The following is an 18,639-nucleotide window of genomic DNA, read 5'->3' on the forward strand; positions in this document are numbered from 1 at the left end:
TTCTGTTAAATTTCTCTATATCTCTCTCTTCTTTCTTTGTTTCTCTGTTGGTAGGGCTCCCTTTAGTATCTGAAGTAGTGCAGGTCTTTTATTAGCAAAATCTCTCAGCATTTGTTTGTCTGTGAAAAATTTAAGCTCTCCCTCAAATTTGAAGGTGAGTTTTGCTGGATAAAGTAGTCTTGGTTGGAAATTTTTCTCTCTCAGTATTTTAAATATGTCATGCCACTGCCTTGTCGCCTCCATGGTGGCCACTGAGTAGTCACTACTTCGTCTTATGTTGTTTCCTTCGTATGTGGTGAATTGCTTTTCTCTTGCTGCTTTCAGAACTTGATCCTTCTCTTCAGTATTTGAGAGTCTGATCAGAATATGTCCTGGAGTGGGTTTATTTGGATTTATTCTATTTGGAGTTCACTGGGCATTTATGCTTTGTGTATTTATATTGTGTAGAAGGTTTGGGAAGTTTTCCCCAACAATTTCTTTTTTTTTTTTTTTTTTATTCAGTTTTATTGAAATACATTCACACACCATACAATCATCCATGATATACAATCCACTGTCCACAGTATGATAACATAGTTATGCGTTCATCAACACAATCTATCTCTGAACATTTTCCTTACATCAGAAAGAACCAGAACAAGAATAAAAAATAAAAGTGAAAAAAGAACACCCAAATCATCCCCCCATCTCACCCCATTTGTCCTTTAGTTTTTATCCCCATTCCTCCACTCATCCATACACTAGATAAAGGGGGTGTGATCCACAAGGTCTTCACAATCACACTGTCACCCCTTGTAATCTACATTATTATATAATTGTCATCAGGAGTCCAGACTGCTGGGTTGGAGTTTGGTAGTTTTAGGTATTTACTTCTAGCTATTCCAATACATTAAAGTCTAAGAGGTGTTATCTATATAGTGCATAAGAATGTCCATCAGAGTGACCTCTCGACTCCATTTGGAATCTCTCAGCCACTGAAACTATTTCGTCTCATTTTGCGTCCCCCTTTTGGTCAAGAAGATACTCTCAGTCCCACGATGCCGGGTCCACATTCATCCCCGGGAGTCATACTCTGCATTGCCGGGGAGCTTTACACCCCTGGGAGTCAGGTCCCACGTAGCGGGGAGGGCAGCGAGTTCACCTGTCGAGATGGCTCAGTTAGAGAGAGAGAGGGCCACATCTGAGCAACAAAGACGTACTCGGGGAGACTCTTAGGCACCATTACATACAAGTTTAGACTCTCCTTTGCAGTAATGAGCTTCATAAGGGCAAGTCCCATGCTCGAGGGCTCAGCACATCAAACTGCCAGTCCCAATGTTTGTGACAACATCAACACCAGTCCAGGTGAGGATGTCCAAGACATCCGCACCTTCCCCCAGATCCTCGGGGCTGGGGAGGGGGAGGCTGTAAATATATTTTTTATTATCTGCCCAAATTACTCTAGGATGTGTCACTATTTCACTCCAGCCTATACTAACCTACCGTATCTCACTTCCTATTCAAAGTTCCATGCAATTGTCGTGTTTGAACAAATTGACTGTAGAGTTGTACCGTTTAGAAAATTTAGATCCTGTACCAAATAGATGTCTATTCCCTTGGTCTCATATGAAAGTTGAAGTTTTAAAACACAATCAGTTTCAACCTTTACCCTTTGGCCTGGCTTGCCCTGGTCTTAACCAGACCTGCTTCATTCATATCACTGGGCATTTATGCTTTGTGTATTTATATTGTGTAGAAGGTTTGGGAAGTTTTCCCCAACAATTTCTTTGAATACTCTTTCTAGACCTTTACCCTTCTCTGGGACACAAATGAGTCTTAAATTTGGATATTTTGTTTTATGTATTATATCCCTGAGATCCATTTCAATTTTTTCTATTTTTTTCCCCATTCTTTCTTTTGTTCTTTCGTTTTCCGTTCTGTGGTCCTCAAGGATGCTGAGTTGTTCAGTTTCCTCTAATCTTGCATTATGAGTATCCAGAGTCTTTTTAATTTGGTCAACAGTTTCTTTTATTTCCATAAGATCATCTATTTTTTTGTTTACTCTTGCAATTTCTTCTTTATGCTCTTCTAGGGTCTTTTTTATGTCCTTTATATCCTCTGCCATGCTCTCGTTTGTCTTTAGTTCTTTGACTAATTGCGCCAAGTACTGTGTGTCTTCTGATCTTTTGATTTGGGTGCTTGGGTGTGGGTTCTCCTTATCATATGGTTTTATCATATGCTTTAAGATTTTCTGTTGTTTTTGGCTTCTTGGCATTTGTTTTACTTGATAGGGTTCTTTCAGGATATAAAAAATACCAGTCTCTGATTTGTCAGATCTACAGTTTGGTGGTGTACACTTTCTCTAATTAACCAGCATATGGCGTCCGCGAGTCTTCTGTGCCCCTCAAGTCAGTTCTCTCCAACTTTGTCTTTGTGGTGGGTGGGGATCTGATTGTTGTGGGGTTCACTTGGTGCGCTAAGTTTGCGTGTGTTGTTGGTGCTGTCCGCCCTGAATGTGGGGCATGTGTCTGGGTGGTTAGGGAGGCAGGGGAGCTTTAATAATCAAACCTGCCAGGTGTTCCTGGAGATTTAAGGCTGTTGCAAGAATCTAAGCCTTCGTTTCAGTCTTGCCTCAGATTGTCTCTGCCGCTGACCCACAAGTCCCCGGCATTTGCATAGGGTCCCTGGGATTTCCGAGCGGGTCCCCCCTCTCAACCGTGCTCTTCCAGGACCTCCGCTGAGGAAAGGCCGTACCATGTCACAGGTGCACACTGGCCCACCAGGGAAGCCATGGGCCGCTGGGCCATGCAGGGGCACTCCTAGCCCACTGCAAAGATGGCTGAATGGGGCATGTTAATCTCCCCCTCCTTGCACAGCTCCGCCTTCCCAGCTCCGGGACAACCAGCTGCAGGTGCACCAAAGGCCACTGTCCACAGCCGATATTGTGGCATGTGTGTGGTGCTGTGGGAAAAACTCCCCATCACACTGGGTTTCTTGGCGCAGCTCTGGGCTGTGGGTTGGGCCCAGGCAGGAGCGTCCCTAGCCCACCAGGGAGATGGTTGTAAGGGGCGCGGTTTCTTTCTCCTTTTGGCTCCCCTCTGCCCCCCTGGCCCCGAGATAATCAGCAGGGCGTGTGGGAAGGGCTATACTCCACGCCAGACACTGAGGCGTTGGCACAGCCCGCTCCTGCTGTGCTTCACTGCATGGTTCTCACCTTTGTATCCGCTGCCTCTCCCGGGTTGTTTTTTTTTAAAAAGTACTAGTCTGTCTCCAAATGCCAACCCGTGGTTTCCCCATACCGTAGCACGGCCACCAGACTTTCAGTCAGCTCACTCACTTGTTTCAGAATGCAGACTCCCAGTTTCACCAAATGCACGGTCCCTGTGGATTTAGCAGACCTTGTCCGGCTGGACAAGGACCTTGTCCTTGTCTGGCATCGCTGTAACTGGTGTTCTGGGTCACTATCTGGCTTTTGTCTGGTATTTTTCATGGAGGTGTTTTTTTGCCCTGTCTCACCTAACCACCATCTTACATTCTCCTCGTGACGGTTGATTTTTGAACTTTCAATTAGATTCTGTTTGTCTGTCTGTCCTTGTGCCAGTGACATGCTGTTTAATTACTGTGGCTTTGTAATGAGTTTTAAGATGGGGAAGTGTGAGTCCTCCAACTTTGTTTTTCTTTTTCGAAATGGCTTTGGCTATGTGGGGTACCTTAACCTTCTGTAGAAATTAGATAATTGGAGTTTCCATTTCTGCAAAGAAGGCTGTGGGAATTTTGATTGGGATTGCATTGAATCTGTAAATTGCTTTGGGTAGAACTGACATCGTAACAATATTTAGTCTTCCACTCAAGAACATGGAATGTCTTTCCATTTATTTAGGTCTTCATTGATTTCTCTTAGCAATGTTTTGTAGTTTTCCATGTACAAGTCCTTTAAGTTTAACCAATTTAATCCTCAGTTAAATTTATTCCTAGATATTTGATTCTTTTAGTTGCTATTGTAAATGGAATTTTTTTCTTGATTTCCCCTTTGGATTTTTTGTTAACTAGTGTAATAAAACACCATTGATTTTTTTTTTTTAATTTTATGGAGATATATTCACATACCATACAGTCATCAGAAGTGTACGATCAGTTGTTCACAGTACCATCATATAGTTGTGCATTCACCACCCCAGCCTATTTTTTTGAACATTTTCCTTGTACCAGAAAAAGTGAAAATAAGAATAAAAAATAAAAGTAAAGAACAACACCCAAAACCCCCCCACACCCTATTTTTCATTTAGTTTTTTGTCCCCATTTTTCTACTCATCCATCCATATACTGGATAAAGGGAGTGTTATCCATAGGCTTTCACAGTCATACTGTTACGTCTTATAAGCTACATTACTGTACAATTGTCTTCAAGAGTCAAGGCTACTGGTTTGCAGTTTTATAGTTTCAGGTATTTACTTCTAGCTATTCCAGTGCTTTAAAACCTAAAAAGGGTTATCTATATAGTACATAAGAATGCCCACCAGAGTGACCTCTTGACTCTATTTGGAATCTACCAGCCACTGAAACTCCATTTTGTTTCATTTCACATCCCCCTTTTGGTCAAGCAGATGTTCTCAATCTCATGATGTCAGGTCCAGATTCATCCCCAGGAGTCATATCCCGTATTGCCAGGGAGATTTATACCCCTGGGAGTCAGATCCCACATAGAAGGGAGGGCAGCGAGTTCACCCGCTGAGCCAGCCTAGCTAGAGAGAGAGGGCCACATCTGAGAAACAAAGAGGTACTCAGGGAGAGACTCTCAGGCACAATTATAAGCAGGCTTAGCCTCTCCTTTGCAGTGATGAGCTTCATACGGCAAGTCCCATGATAGAGGGCTCAGCACATCAAACTGCCAGTCCTCAATGTTTGTGAGAACATCAGCAATAATCCAGGTGAGGAAACCCAACACCTCTGCTTTTTCCCCCAGCTCCTCAGGTATGTGTCGCTATTTCACACTAACCTATGCAAACCTACCAAGTCTCACTTCCTAATAAAAGTTTCGTGTAATTATGGTATTTGAATGAACTAAACACCTTTGATTTTTGCATGTTAATCTTGTGCTCTGCCTTGTTGCTGAATTCATTAATTGGCTCTAGGAACTTTGTTGTGGATTTTTCAGGACTCTTTATGTATAGGATCATGTCATCTACAAACAGAATTTATTACTTCCTTTCCTATTTTCTCCTTTGATTTTTAGAATTCAAAAATGTCTTCCCTGTAGCTTCTTCTATTTCCACCCTTTCTACTCCTTTGATTCTGTAGAAGCTTGTGCTGTTTGGGTTGGGATGAGATTAATAAGGAAGAACAGATCTAAATAATGGAGAAAACTGTTGAGTCGGGGTTATGGGTGTTTATGTGTACTTGTCTATTCTCTCCATAAATATGCTTGAAGACTAGATATCAAAGATTGGAGAAAGGGGTTCTTTTTGTTGTTTCTTTTAAACAAATGTTTATTTAATATTGATACCTCTTCCAAATAAATCTAATTATGATTTTATAAAGTCAAAATAAAAACAACCACAAAATATGGTTGAAGGTGGAAGGCCAAAGAGGCATGTTGTATGCATAATCTAATAAATAGGTCACTAGGCAAGAAGCCAAATTTCAACCTTGGCATCACCTTGCTGTTTACTTGGTGCAAGTTAATGTTTCCTGTAGGATTGCTTAGCATCATTTTCTATGTGTCTTATGATGTGAATATATGAAGTGGTTGATAGGAGATAGCTGTTTTCGTAATGGGACTGTTTGAAAAACCTGAAAGTTTACTCTGTTCTGGGTTATTAGAGCCTCTACTTTTGCAGTATTCTCCATCATTGTTGCAACTTTTGCACACCTGAGCTTCTGGCCTCTCCTTGTGATCTACATGGGAAGGAGTGGTGACAGTAGGACTGTAGAACTACCTGTGCGTGCTTCATAAACAGTTCTAGGGTTTCATCTAGTCTGCCCCTCTGAAAGGTCACACATTTCAGGGAAAGTTACATAGCTGGATATTTTCTACCTTGATTATTAGTAGGTAACCTCTGGGGTGTCTTATTCTAGATAGTCCCCACAGGAAGTCTGAGACGAGGGAGAAAAGAACTTGACTTTCTCAAGGAGTGAAGCACCATGAAGGGTACACATAATGATGGAGAGTGATAGTATTTTTGAAAGATTACTTGCAGATGCCTGATAGAAATTATAGATGTTTGTAATAAAAATTTCTAAAAATGTAATAAAGGCATGAAGAATAAAATATAAATTACCTCAAATTTTACCACCCAGAGAGAACTACTTTCAACATTTTGGTGGACATCCTGTGGTACTTTTTAACTATACCATTAGAAGATTTGAGATTATACCATTAGAAGATTTGAGATTGGAAGATTCACCTGGGCCTGTGCAAGAGGGTAGTGGAGTGGGTTAACGCTGGTTTGGAAGAGGGACTGCCCCAGGGAGAAAGGAAAATGGAGTGTACATTCCCTAGCCTCCTAATTTAGAATTCATCAGTTGCTGCTCTGTCCGTGGGCATCAGAAGTCTTTAAAAAGTCCTTTGTTCCTTTTGACACCAGCACATGAGCGCAGCTGGCCCTGAGCAAGCGAGGGTGCTGTGCTGCCTTTGTGAGGCATCCTTTGTCTTGTGCTTCTCTGTTGGGCTTCATTGTCTGAATCCAGGTAGGAGGCAGTTCCTTCACAGCTATGTCAGGGGAATCAAGCAGAGGATATTTGAGTAAAGAAGCAGTGTCATTCTTTCTATTTTGGGTCCTTCTTTCCTTTCCTTTTTTTTTTTTTTTCCTACTTTCTGAAACCACTCTTTCAATAGCCTCTTTATTATTATTTTTTTAATCAGTAAACTTTGCTGAGCTCCGCTTTCATGAATAAAATGGAGATAGACCAGAGGGAGAGGGTGATTGTGAGTTGATATTATGAACTCAGAATTGGGAAATGGCATTGTGACCCCTTGCAGAAAGAGATTTGGGAGACTTTTTGGAATTTGGGGGATCCATGTGGTTACAACCTCAGAGAATTTGTCTTCCCATTGCCTTTCCCAACAAGGCAGGGAAAGTAATGGAGGAAAACGGATCACATAAGGTTCAGTGCCTTTTCCAGGATACTTTTTGTCCCCCAAGTTGTTATGCTGGAATTAGCCTCTTCTCAACTGAGAAAAGGGGTCCTGAGGTGTTTTGGGTAGGTTTGCTTCTGTTTGCCAAGTCTTCTCTGTGCTGGAAGGAAGCAGTGTGAGGCTATTGTATGAGATTAGTAATTGAATGGCTCTCTTTTTCCCTTTGCTTTCTTATTCCTCTCTCCTTCAACCTAACTTTTCAAAGCATGACTAGTGCTATCTGCTCAGGGGCTATTTTATCTTAATCTAACCCATCTCTCAAGTGAGCCTGAGCTGCTTTCCCTTCTCTAGCCACCTCTGACCCAGAGATATCCACAATATGTTGACGTAGCATTTGTAGATTATAAAACTCCAGTTTATATTACATTATATGTATTGCTCACAGCAGTGGGAGACAAGCCCAAGCAAGCATTGTTGAATGGATGCAATTATTTTTAGCTCTCTCTGTTTTCTATTGGAGAAACTACTTTTTTCTTTCTGAGGAGAGTGGAACTGGGGGATAAATAATTGTATTCTATACCTCTGTTGGGTCATGTGCCTTGTTCTGTTAGGTGTATGGACAGGGCTTATGAAGCAGGTGATCTTCATGACTAGGTGATTTAATTCCATCTTTACCTTTTTTTTTTTAAATGACTTAGCCTGACAATGTTTATAATTTTAAAATCTTAAAAAGGAACAAGCAACAAGGATACTTTTCTTAGGTGCTAAACATTTATTGGTCCTTTAGGCCAAGGCTCAAAGTTATTCTCTAGAGAGTGAAATTTAAAGTGGTTTTCTAATCTTTGAGTCTTTGAGATGGGAAAACTCTTTTTATTTAGAGGTTGGTAGGCTGAGTAATTTATACACTCAGTAAATGTTTATTGAATGAATGAATGCATAGACATGTTAAAACATACAGTTTTAATAGATTGAGAGTGTGGAATAGTTATTAAGCTAGACTTATCATGTTAGCCTCCTACGTCTTTCTGATAGAATACAGGGTTAATGGAACAGTATTTTGATATACAGTAGAGGTACTGTACTAAAGGAGAGACTACTCAGTATTGGAGCTGGGAAATTGCTTATCCATAGGGGAAAAAGATGGAAAAGAACCCTTATTATCATATACCAGAGCAAAGTCAACCTCAAATGGATTAAGAAATTAAAGGTCAAAAGCAAAACTTAAATCTTCTGGAAGAAGATATTAATGAATACCTTTCTGGCTTCTCTGGGGAAAGATTTTGTAAACAAGCTACAGAAAGCGCTGTCCATAAGTAAAAATTGACAAATTTCATTTTTTTCTTTGAGAAAGATATTTTAAAGGTAGTGAAAAGATGAAATAAAATCTAGAAGTTATTATACATATTACCTAAAAGGGTTAGCATCAAGAGAAAAGAAACAATTCCAACAAATCAGTAAGAAGGTAAGCAATCAAATAGAAAAATGGGCTAAAAATATGAATAGACATTGCACAAAACTTTACTAGCAGTCAGCAAAGTGTGAATCAAATGAACATTGTAATACCATTTTATACCATTTCACTGATACTATTTAAGATGTCTGCTGATATACAGTTTTGGTAAGGATTTAGCCCAACAGGATCACGTTAAATTGCTGGTGAAATTTGGAACACAGCTAAACGTTATCTTATAAAGTTGGAGGTTTGCATACCTTATAACACAGCAGTTCCATTACTAGGATATAGCCAAGAGAAGGTCTTGCACACGTGTCACAGGAAACAGGTATAACAATGTGAAAGCAATAAACTGAAAATAATACAAATACCCTTTAATAGAAAAATTGACAAATTGTGGTATATTCATATGACCACCAGCATATGAGCATGCTATCTCTCTCTGTCCTCTCAGAAGCAATCTTAAAGCCAGAAGGGAGCATAAGAATCATCAAGCCCAACCATCAAATCTTACAACTCAGGACTGAGGCTCAGAAAGGGATAATTGTACACTCAGGGTCATATAGGGAAATGGTAACTGAGTCAGGTCTGGAGCCTAGACTTCCTGACTCCTAGTGTTCTTTTCACTACTGTAAGAATTCACAAATTCATTAAACATTTAATGATCATTTACATATGTGAGATTTTTGTCCTAGATGCTTAACATCTTTGTCATAATATAATCCTCACTGCTCTCTAAGCTTTTTATCTCTTTATATCCATTTTATAGTGAGGAAACAAAATCAGGGAGGTTAAGTAACTTTCCCAAGGTCTCACAACTAGAATGTGGCAGAAAGAAGATTGAAACTCAGGTCTGTCTCCTTCCTGAGGCCTATCTTCTTTATACCATACCCCATGTCTTCCCATTTCAGGTGTTTTCACTTCCCTGTCTTGTACATTATCCTTTTAAAAGCTTCTTCCTAAATTCTCTGGAGTTGTTGACACTTGTCCTGTTTTGACTTTCAGGCTAATCTCTGCTTTGTGGACATTGACAACCACTTTATTGAGCTGCCAGAGGACTTGCCTCAGTTTCCCAACAAGTTGGAGTTTGTCCAGGAAGTGTCTGAGATTCTCATGGCATTTGGCATTCCTCCTGAAGGAAATCTTCATTGCAGTGAGAGTGCCTCCAAGCTGAAGAGGCTCCGGGCCTCTGAACTTGTCTCTGACAAGAGGAATGGGAACATCGCTGGCTCCCCTTTGCATTCCTATGAGCTCCTCAAGGAGAATGAAACTATCGCCCGGTTGCAAGCCTTGGTCAAGAGGACTGGGGTGAGCCTGGAAAAGGTAAGGTGCTGTATATGAGTCTGTGACAAGTTTGGTCTGTGCTGGGGTGCTTGTGCAGGTAAAATAAGATGTGGAATGAGAATGTACCCAGTTCAGGACAAGGCATATTTGTGAGCAGTGAAAGAGTGCTCTGTGTGGGAGACTGTGGATTTGGCTCTGATACACATTATTCTAGTAAATGCTATTTTAATCTAAATCTGGGTAGTTTCTCATTGTATATCAAGGAGAGCCTGCTATTATTTCATATGAGCATGACAACAGAGTGATTTGGAAAGATGATGGTGGTTATCCTTGTGTTCAGACCTCTTTCAATTTGGGTAGAATTGACATCTTAACTATACTTAGTCCTCCAATCCATAAACACAGTATGTCCTTCCATTTATTTAGTCTTCCTTGATTTCTTTTAGCAATGTTTTGTAGTTTTCTGTGTATTGGTCTTTTATATCCTTGCTTACGTTTATTCCTAAATATTTGATTCTTTTGGTTGGTATTGTAAATGGAATTTTTTTTCTTGATGTCCTCCTCAGATGGCTTGTTACTAGCATATAGAAACACTACTGATTTTTCTGTGTTGGTCTTGTATCCTACCACTTTCCTGTACTTGTTTATTAGCTCTAGTAGTGTTACTGCAGATTTTGGGGGATTTTCTACATATAGGATCATGTCATCTGCAAACAGTCAAAGTTTTGCTTCTTCCTTTCCAATTTGGATGCCTTTTATTTCTGTTTCTTGCCTGTCTGCTCTGGCTAGAACTTCTAGCACAATGTTGAATAACAGTGGTGACAGTGAGCATCTTTGTTTTGTTCCTGATAGAAGGAAAGCTTTCAGTCTTTCCCCATTGAGTATGATGTTAGCTGTGGGTTTTTCATATGTTCCCTTTTATCATGTTCAGGAAGTTTCCTTCTATTCCTATCCTTTGAAGGTTTTCATCAAGAAAGAATGCTGAATTTTTGTCAGATGCCTTTTCTGTGTCGATTGAGATCATGTGGTTTTCCCTCCTTAATTTATTGATGTGGTACATTATGTTAATTGATTTTCTTATGTTGAACCACTCTTGCATACCTGGAGTAAAACCCACTTTGTCATGGTGTATAATTCTTTTAATGTCTTGCTGGATTCAATTTGCAAGTATTTTGTTGAGGATTTTTGCATCTATATTCATTAAAGAGATTGGTCTGTAATTTTCTTTTCTGCAGACTTTTTGCCTGGCTTTGGTAATAGGGTGATGTTCATGGAATGAGTTAGGTAGCTTCCCTTCCTCTTTCATTTTTTTTTGAAGAGGTTGAGCAGGATTGGCACTAATTCTTTCCTGAATGCTTGGTAGAATTCACACGTGATGCCATCTAGTCCTGGACTTTTCTCTTTTGGGAGTTTTTTGCTGATGAATTCAATCTTTTTACCTGTGATTGGTTTGTTGAGGTCTTCTGTTTCTTCACAAGTCAATGTTGGTTGTTCATGCTTTTCTAGGAAGTTGTCCATTTCGTCTACATTGCCTAGTTTGTTGGCTTATAGTTGTTCATAGAATCCTTTCATTATCTCCTTTACTTGTGCTGGGTCAGTAGTTTTGCCCCTTCCCTCCCTCAGTTCTGATTTTAATTATTTGCATCCTCTCTTTTCCTTTGTCATCCTAGCTAAGGGTCCGTTGATTTTGTTGATTTTCTCAAAGAACCAACTCTGGTCTTATTGATTCTCTGTATTGTTTTCATGTTCCCAATTTCATTTATTTCTGCTCTAATCTTTTTTTTTTTTCCCCCTTCTGTTTGCTGTTCCTTCTCTGGTTCATCCAGGTGAGCAGTTAATTCCTAATACAGGCATTTAGGGCAATAAATTTCCCTCTCAGCACTGCCTTTGCTGCATCCCATAAGTTTTGATATATTGTGTTCTCTGTTTCATTTGCCTCAAGATATTTACTGATTTCTCTTGTAATGTGTTCCTTGATCCACTGGTTGTTTAAAGGTATGTTGTTTAGCCTCCATGTATGTGTGAATTTTCCAGCCTTCTACCTGTTATTAATTTCCAAATTCATTCCATTATGGTCCAAGAAAGTGCTTTGTATAATTTTGATCTTTTAAAATTTATTGAGACCTACTTTGTGACCCAACATGTGGTCTATTCTGGAGAATGATCATGAGCACTTGAGAAAAATGGATATCCTGCTGCTATTGGGTGCAACGTTCTGTAAATGTCTGTTAAGTCTAGTTCATTTATCATATTATTCAAGATCTCTGTTTCCTTATTGATCCTCTGTCTAGATGTTCTATCCATTGATGAGAGTGGTGTATTGAAGGCTCCAACTATTGTTGTAGAAGTCTCTGCTTCTCCCTTCAGTGTTGTCAGTGTTTGCCTCATATATTTTGAGGCATTCTGGCTCAGTGCATAGATATTTATGATCATTATGTCTTCTTGATGGATTGTCCCTTTTATTAATACATAGTGTCCTACTTTGTCTCTTTTAATTGTTTTACATTTGAAGTCTAATTTGTCAGATATTAGTATAGCTACCCCTGCTCTTTTCTGGTTGTTGTTTGCATGAAATATCTTTTTCCAGCCTTTTACTTTCAACCGGTTTTCGTCCTTCGGTCTTTAGTGAGTCTCTTGTAGACAGCATATAGATGGATCCTGTTTTTTTTATCCACCCTGCCAGTCTGTGTCTTTTGATTGGGGAGTTTAATCCATTAACATTTAATGTTATTTCTCTAAAGGCACTACTTTCTTCCACCATTTTGTCTTTTTTTTTTTTTTAATTTTATTTTGAAATAAATTCAAACTTACAGGAATAGTTGGAAAAACAATACAAACCCCATACACAGAACTCCAGCATACCCCGACCGCCCTCCCCTGATACCCCGATCCACCAACTTTAACATCCTGTCACACCACCATTACTTTCTTTCCCTCTCTCCCTCCCTCCTTACCTATCATCCATCATCTATTGCTCTGTCTTCTGAACATATGAGAGCAGGCTGCACACATCCTTGAACAAACAATGTAATTCATATACACATTCCCATGAACAAGAACATTCTTTTATGCATTCCCATTAAGCGCAGCTAAGAAGTTCAAGAAATTCAACATTGATACAAAGCTTACATTCTATATTTCCTTTTTTTCCTTTCTTATGTCCCAGCTGTGTCCCTTTGAGCCTCCTCTCCTCCATCCTCAGATCCCATCCAGGATCATCTTTGGCATTTAATTGTCATTATCTATTTAGACTTTTTTTTTCAATTGTGGAAACATATATACAGCCTAAATCTTCCCATTCCAGCCCCTCCCTAGCATTCCATTAGTGGGATTAATCACATTTAGAATGTTGCAATGCTATCACCTTTCCACCATCCATTACTAGAAATTTCCCTTCACCCCAAACAGAAACCCTACACTCATTTCTTAACTCCCCATTGCCCCTTCCCCCACTTCTTGTAACCCATACTCCACTTTTCATCTCTATGGTCATATTCTCTGATACTTTCTTTGTATTTACCATGGGGCTTAAATTTAACCTCTTAAGTCTATAACAATCTTGTTTTTCTTTGATACCAACTTAACTTCAATAGGACATGTAAAATGTGTTCTATACTCCTCCATTCCCCCACCTTTATGTACTTCTTGTCAAAAATTACATATTTTACATTGAGTCCAAAACCACTGATTTATCATTACAGTTGATGTATTTTAGATCCTGTAGGAAGTAAACAGTGGAGTTACAAATCAAAAATACAGTAGTATTGGTATTTATATTTACTATGTGATCTTTACTGGGAATCTTTATTTCTTCATGTGGTTTCAGTCAATTGCTTAGTGACCCTTCCTTTCCGCCTGCTCAGTTCCCTTTAGCATTTCTTATAGGATTATCTACTGGTGATGAAGTCCCTCAGCTTTTCATTATCCGGGAATGTTTTCATCCTCATTTTTACCCTCCAGTTCTTTGTGAATTTTCTAAGTCTCTGATGGTTATTGACTTCTATTTGTATTCCATTGTGGTCAGAGAATGTGCTTTGAATAAAGTCAATTTAATTTATTGAGGCTTGTTTTTTGTCCCAGCATATGGTCTATTCTGGAGAAAGATCCATGATCAGTAGAGAAGAATGTGTGTCCTGGTGATTTGGGATGTAATGTTCTATATATGTCTGTTAAATTTCTCTATATCTCTCTCTCCTTTCTTTGTTTCTCTGTTGGTAGGGCTCCCTTTAGTATCTGAAGTAGTGCAGGTCTTTTATTAGCAAAATCTCTCAGCATTTGTTTGTCTGTGAAAAATTTAAGCTCTCCCTCAAATTTGAAGGCGAGTTTTGCTGGATAAAGTAGTCTTGGTTGGAAATTTTTCTCTCTCAGAATTTTAAATATGTCATGCCACTGCCTTGTCGCCTCCATGGTGGCCACTGAGTAGTCACTACTTAGTCTTACGTAAGACTAAGTAGTGACTACTTAGTCACTACTTTCCTTTGTATGTGGTGAATTGCTTTTCTCTTGCTGCTTTCAGAACTTGCTCCTTCTCTTCAGTATTTGAGAGTCTGATCAGAATATGTCCTGGAGTGGGTTTATTTGGATTTATTCTATTTGGAGTTTACTGGGCATTTATGCTTTGTGTATTTATATTGTGTAGAAGGTTTGGGAAGTTTTCCCCAACAATTTCTTTGAATACTCTTTCTAGACCTTTACCCTTCTCTTCCCCTCTGGGACACCAATGAGTCTTAAATTTGGACATTTTATTTTATCTAGTATATCCCTGAGATCCATTTTAATTTTTTCTATTTTTTTCCCCATTCTTTCTTTTGTTCTTTTATTTTCCGTTCTGTGGTCCTCAAGGATGCTGAGTCATTCAACTCCTCTAATCTTGTACTATGAGTATCCGGAGTCTTTTTAATTTGGTCAACAGTTTCTTTTATTTCCATAAGATCTTCTATTTTTTTATTTACTCTTGCAATTTCTTCTTTATGCTCTTCTAGGGTCTTTTTTATGTCCTTTATATCCTGTGTCATGCACTTCTTCATGTCCTTTATATCCTGTGCCATGCTCTCATTGTTTGCCTTTAGTTCTTTGATTAATTGTGCCAAGTACTGTGTGTCTTCTGATCTTTTGATTTGGGTGTTTGGGTTTGGGTTCTCCATTTTGTCTGGTCTTATCATATGCTGTAAGATTTTCTGTTGTTTTTGGCCTCTTGGCATTTGCTTTACTTGATAGGGTTCTTTCAGGATATAAAAAATACCAGTCTCTAATATGTCAGATCTACAGCTTGGTGGCGTACACTTTCTCTAACTAACCAGCAGATGGCGTCTGCGAGTCTCCTATACCCCTCAAGTCAGTTCTCTCCAGCTGGTGTGTGGGGATCTGATTGTTGTGGGGTTCAGTTGGTACACTAATTTTGGGTGTGTTGTTGGTACTGTCTGCCCTGAATGTGGGTCATGTGTCTGGGTGGTTAGAGAGGCAGGGGAGCTTTAATAAACCTCCCAGGTTTTCCTGGAGATTTAAGGCCTGTTGCAAGAGTCTAAGCCTTCATTTCTGTCTTGCCTCAGATTGTCTCTGCCGCTGACCCACAAGTCCCCAGCATTTGCATAGGGTCCCTGGGATTTCCGAGCGGGTCTCCCCTCTCAGTCGTGCTCTTCCAGGACCTCTGCTGAGGGAAGGCTGTGCCATGTCACAAGTGCACACCGGCCCCCCAGGGAAGCCCTAGGCCACCGGCCCGTGCAGGGGCGCTCCCAGCCCACTGCAAAGATGGTCGAATGGGGCGTGTTAATCTCCCCCCTCCACGCACAGCTCCGCCTTCCCAGCTCCGGGACAGCCAGCTGCAGGTGCACCAAAGGCCACTGTCCATGGCCCCATATTGTGGTGTGTGCGTGGTGCTGCGGGAAAAACTCCCCATCACACTGGGTTTCTTGGTGCGGCTCTGGGCTGTGGGTCGGGCCCAGGCAGGAGTGTCCCCAGCTCGCCGGGGAGATGGTTACAAAGGGCGCAGTTTATTTCTCCTTTTGGCTCCCCTCTGCCCCCCTGGCCCTGAGACAATCAGCAGCGGGTGTGGGAAGGGCTATACTCCACGCCAGACACTGAGGCGTTGGCACAGCCCGCCCTTGCCATGCTTCACTGCGTGGTTCTCAATGTTGTATCCGCAGCCGCTCCTGGGTTCGTTGTTTTTTTTTTTTTAAGGAGCTAATCCATCTCCAAATGCCAACCCACAGTTTCCCCACACTGCAGCGCAGCTGCCGGACTTTCAGCCAGCTCACTCACTCGTTTCAGAATGCAGACTCCTGGTTTTACCAAGTGCACGGTCCCTGTGGATTTAGCAGACCTTGTCTGGCTGGTGCATGCTGGGAACTGGTGTTCTGGGTTACTTTCTGGCTTTTATCTAGTATTTTCCAAAGAGGTGTTTTTTTGCCCTGTCTCACCTAGCCACCATCTTAGGTGAGATCTCCTCTCCCTCATTTTTGAAGAGCAGGTTGCCAGATATAGAATTCTTAGTTGACAGTTTTTCTCTTTCAGTATCTTAAATATATCACACCACTGCCTTCTTGCCTCCATGGTTTCTGCTGAGAGATCTGTACTTAGTCATATCAAGCTTCTCTTGTATGTGATACATCACTTTTTGCGGTCGCAGTTGACTCGTCTGGGGGGGGGGAGGTGGCGGCCGGTTACCAAATCCTAGGCTCTCAGGATTGCTTGGAGGGTACCGGCGGCGGGGGCTCTTTCCCGGAGGCGAGGGCGAGGCGGGGGACTGGGCCCGGTCCCCGGCGTAGGCGTGCAAAGTATGGAGGGCGGCGAGAAAGGAACAAGCGGGACACGGTTCTTTTAGGGTGAAGAAGCCAAGAGAAAGAGTTTATTAGGGGAGAGTACAAGCTTATATCGGGCGGTTTAGAGGGCGGGGTAGCTGTAGAGGTTAAAGGCTTGGATTGGTTCTGAGAGGGCGCGGAGGTTGATTGAAAAGGGGCGAGAGTTGCTCCGGTAACGGTGTCTGGCAACAATGTATGCGCACTGGTGGTGATGGGAGTTGCACTGGCAATGGGGAGTGTCCGGGCAAGATAAGGGGGTGGGGAAACGGCGGTTCCCTCCGGCAAGCCTCCCCTAACAGTGGTATTTTGGGTGAGGAAATGGGGCCTGCCTCCGGCCTCACTTTCCCAGGCCCGGGGGGCTGCGGAGGGCGCTGTCGCCCGTGCCCACCACCCTCCCCAGGGGCTGATCAGGTCCCCCAGCCCAGGCCCGCCAAGTTGAAGCACGTAATCAGTGTCCCGCATTTCCCCCTTCTTTTCTAATTAAAGGAAGAAGCTTACCGGAGAGGCCCGCTAAGGGATGAGGGAAGGGGGAGGCCTGGGAGGGGAAAAAGGGGTTGACGGTGGCTCAGCGAGGCTGGAGCTCTAGGTTGGTGCGATGTTCAGGCGATCGAGAAGGGCCTCGCGGTCGGCGGGTTGTAAGCCCTGTAGAGGAGCAGAGCCATTGGGAGGAGTTATGAGGAATGAGAAATTTTGCAGAGCTGCTGGGAGATGAGTAGTCGGCACAAGCTGTGAGGTTGGGAGAGTTACTTGAGCGAGGGCGGATGCACTTTCCTGTAAAGGAGACTGAATGAAAGGTTAGGGGGACGGCAGAGGTATTCCAATTGCATTCCGAGGGGCTGTCCTCTGTGTTTTCTGAAAAGGAGAGGTTGGAGGCAACTGGCTCATACAGGGGGGAGGAAGTGGAGAGGCAAAGCCAACAAGAGGAGGTAAGATTAGGGTTGGAGGAATTCACTGAGGTGAAGGCCGCTTGGATAAGGCTGAGGAGGGGAGAGGAGTAACGGGCGGGGGGCGGACGAGGTTGGGGTGGTGGTGTTGGCAACGCGCCGTTTGCAGCTGAGGTGCGGTTTCCGGGTGTGCTGCTTGTACTCGAGGTGCGGCTGGGGGGCTGTGGAAAAAGGGGGTTAATGACTTGGTTGGGACCTATGCCAGAGGGTGTTCTTAATGCAGTATTTTGGCCTGGTTGGTTTGCAGCCTCCTTTTTTATGAGAATAAGTGATCCTGGGTCGGTTCCGTCCTTATAGATTCTGAAGCCCCAAGTTCGACCGAGTAACCAGGAGGGATCAGTGGGGAGTTGCACTGTAAGATTAAGATGTGTGCAGGATCCCTCGCTTTCTTGGCCAAGCCAGTTAACTGTAGGGAGTTTGCACCCTGTAGGGGCCCACTTTAAGGTAAGGTATACAAGGGCTTGGAGTGCAACTAATTTGTGCGTGGGAAGGGGCCACTGCTCCACCCATATAGGTTCCTCAGTATCCCACTGCAGAGGAATGGGCGCTGGAGGTGTTAAACGAGCAGTGGCGCACATTATTGGGGGGGCTGCGTGGTAAGCACTGCCCCAGAGGCGGCGAGGATGTCCCGGCCCCATAAAATTTGGTCTATGGTGTGTAGAAATAACGGGCGGAAGGTGCCTGAGTGGCCCTCTTCATCCTCCCACTTAATGGGCCCTATGGCCTGAAGAGAGGTGGAGGTACCAGTGGCTCCCACTACCGAGGGACCATCGAGAACCATGCACATGGTGGCATACTGAGCGGGCATGCAAGAGACCTCTGCCCCTGAATCGAGCGTGCCCGTGTACCATTGCCCCTCTATTCTTAACTTACAAGTAGGCTTTTCTGGAGTGATAGGGACTGTCCAGAGAAGTGTTTTACTGCCGGTGAAGTGATTAGTTTTATTAGAACCGGCCGGCACGCTGCCTCTTAGGGGCGGGGCTGAGGCTTTCCCCGCTTGGAGTTTAAAGCTTGCTCAGCATTTTGGCGCTGATTGACACCAGGGCAGCGGCAGAGGGTTTTGGGGTTATTTTTGCAATCGCGCGCCCAGTGATAGCCACGCTGGCA

The 18,639-nt window shown here is 42.4% G+C and overlaps 1 protein-coding gene across 2 annotated transcripts in view; it reads left to right on the forward strand.

Annotated features, from left to right (window-relative positions):
- The window catches only part of DENND5A (DENN domain containing 5A), a 150,077-nt gene that overhangs the window by 101,789 nt on the left and 29,649 nt on the right, over positions 1-18,639 (forward strand). For both annotated transcript variants that reach the window (XM_037840027.1, XM_037840026.1), the window contains exon 6: positions 9,513-9,830. In XM_037840027.1, coding sequence (XP_037695955.1) covers positions 9,513-9,830 — 318 coding nt within the window. The remainder of the gene's footprint in view (positions 1-9,512; positions 9,831-18,639) is intronic.

Source organism: Choloepus didactylus, chromosome 6, assembly GCF_015220235.1.
Source record: "Choloepus didactylus isolate mChoDid1 chromosome 6, mChoDid1.pri, whole genome shotgun sequence".
NCBI lineage: Eukaryota > Metazoa > Chordata > Mammalia > Pilosa > Megalonychidae > Choloepus > Choloepus didactylus.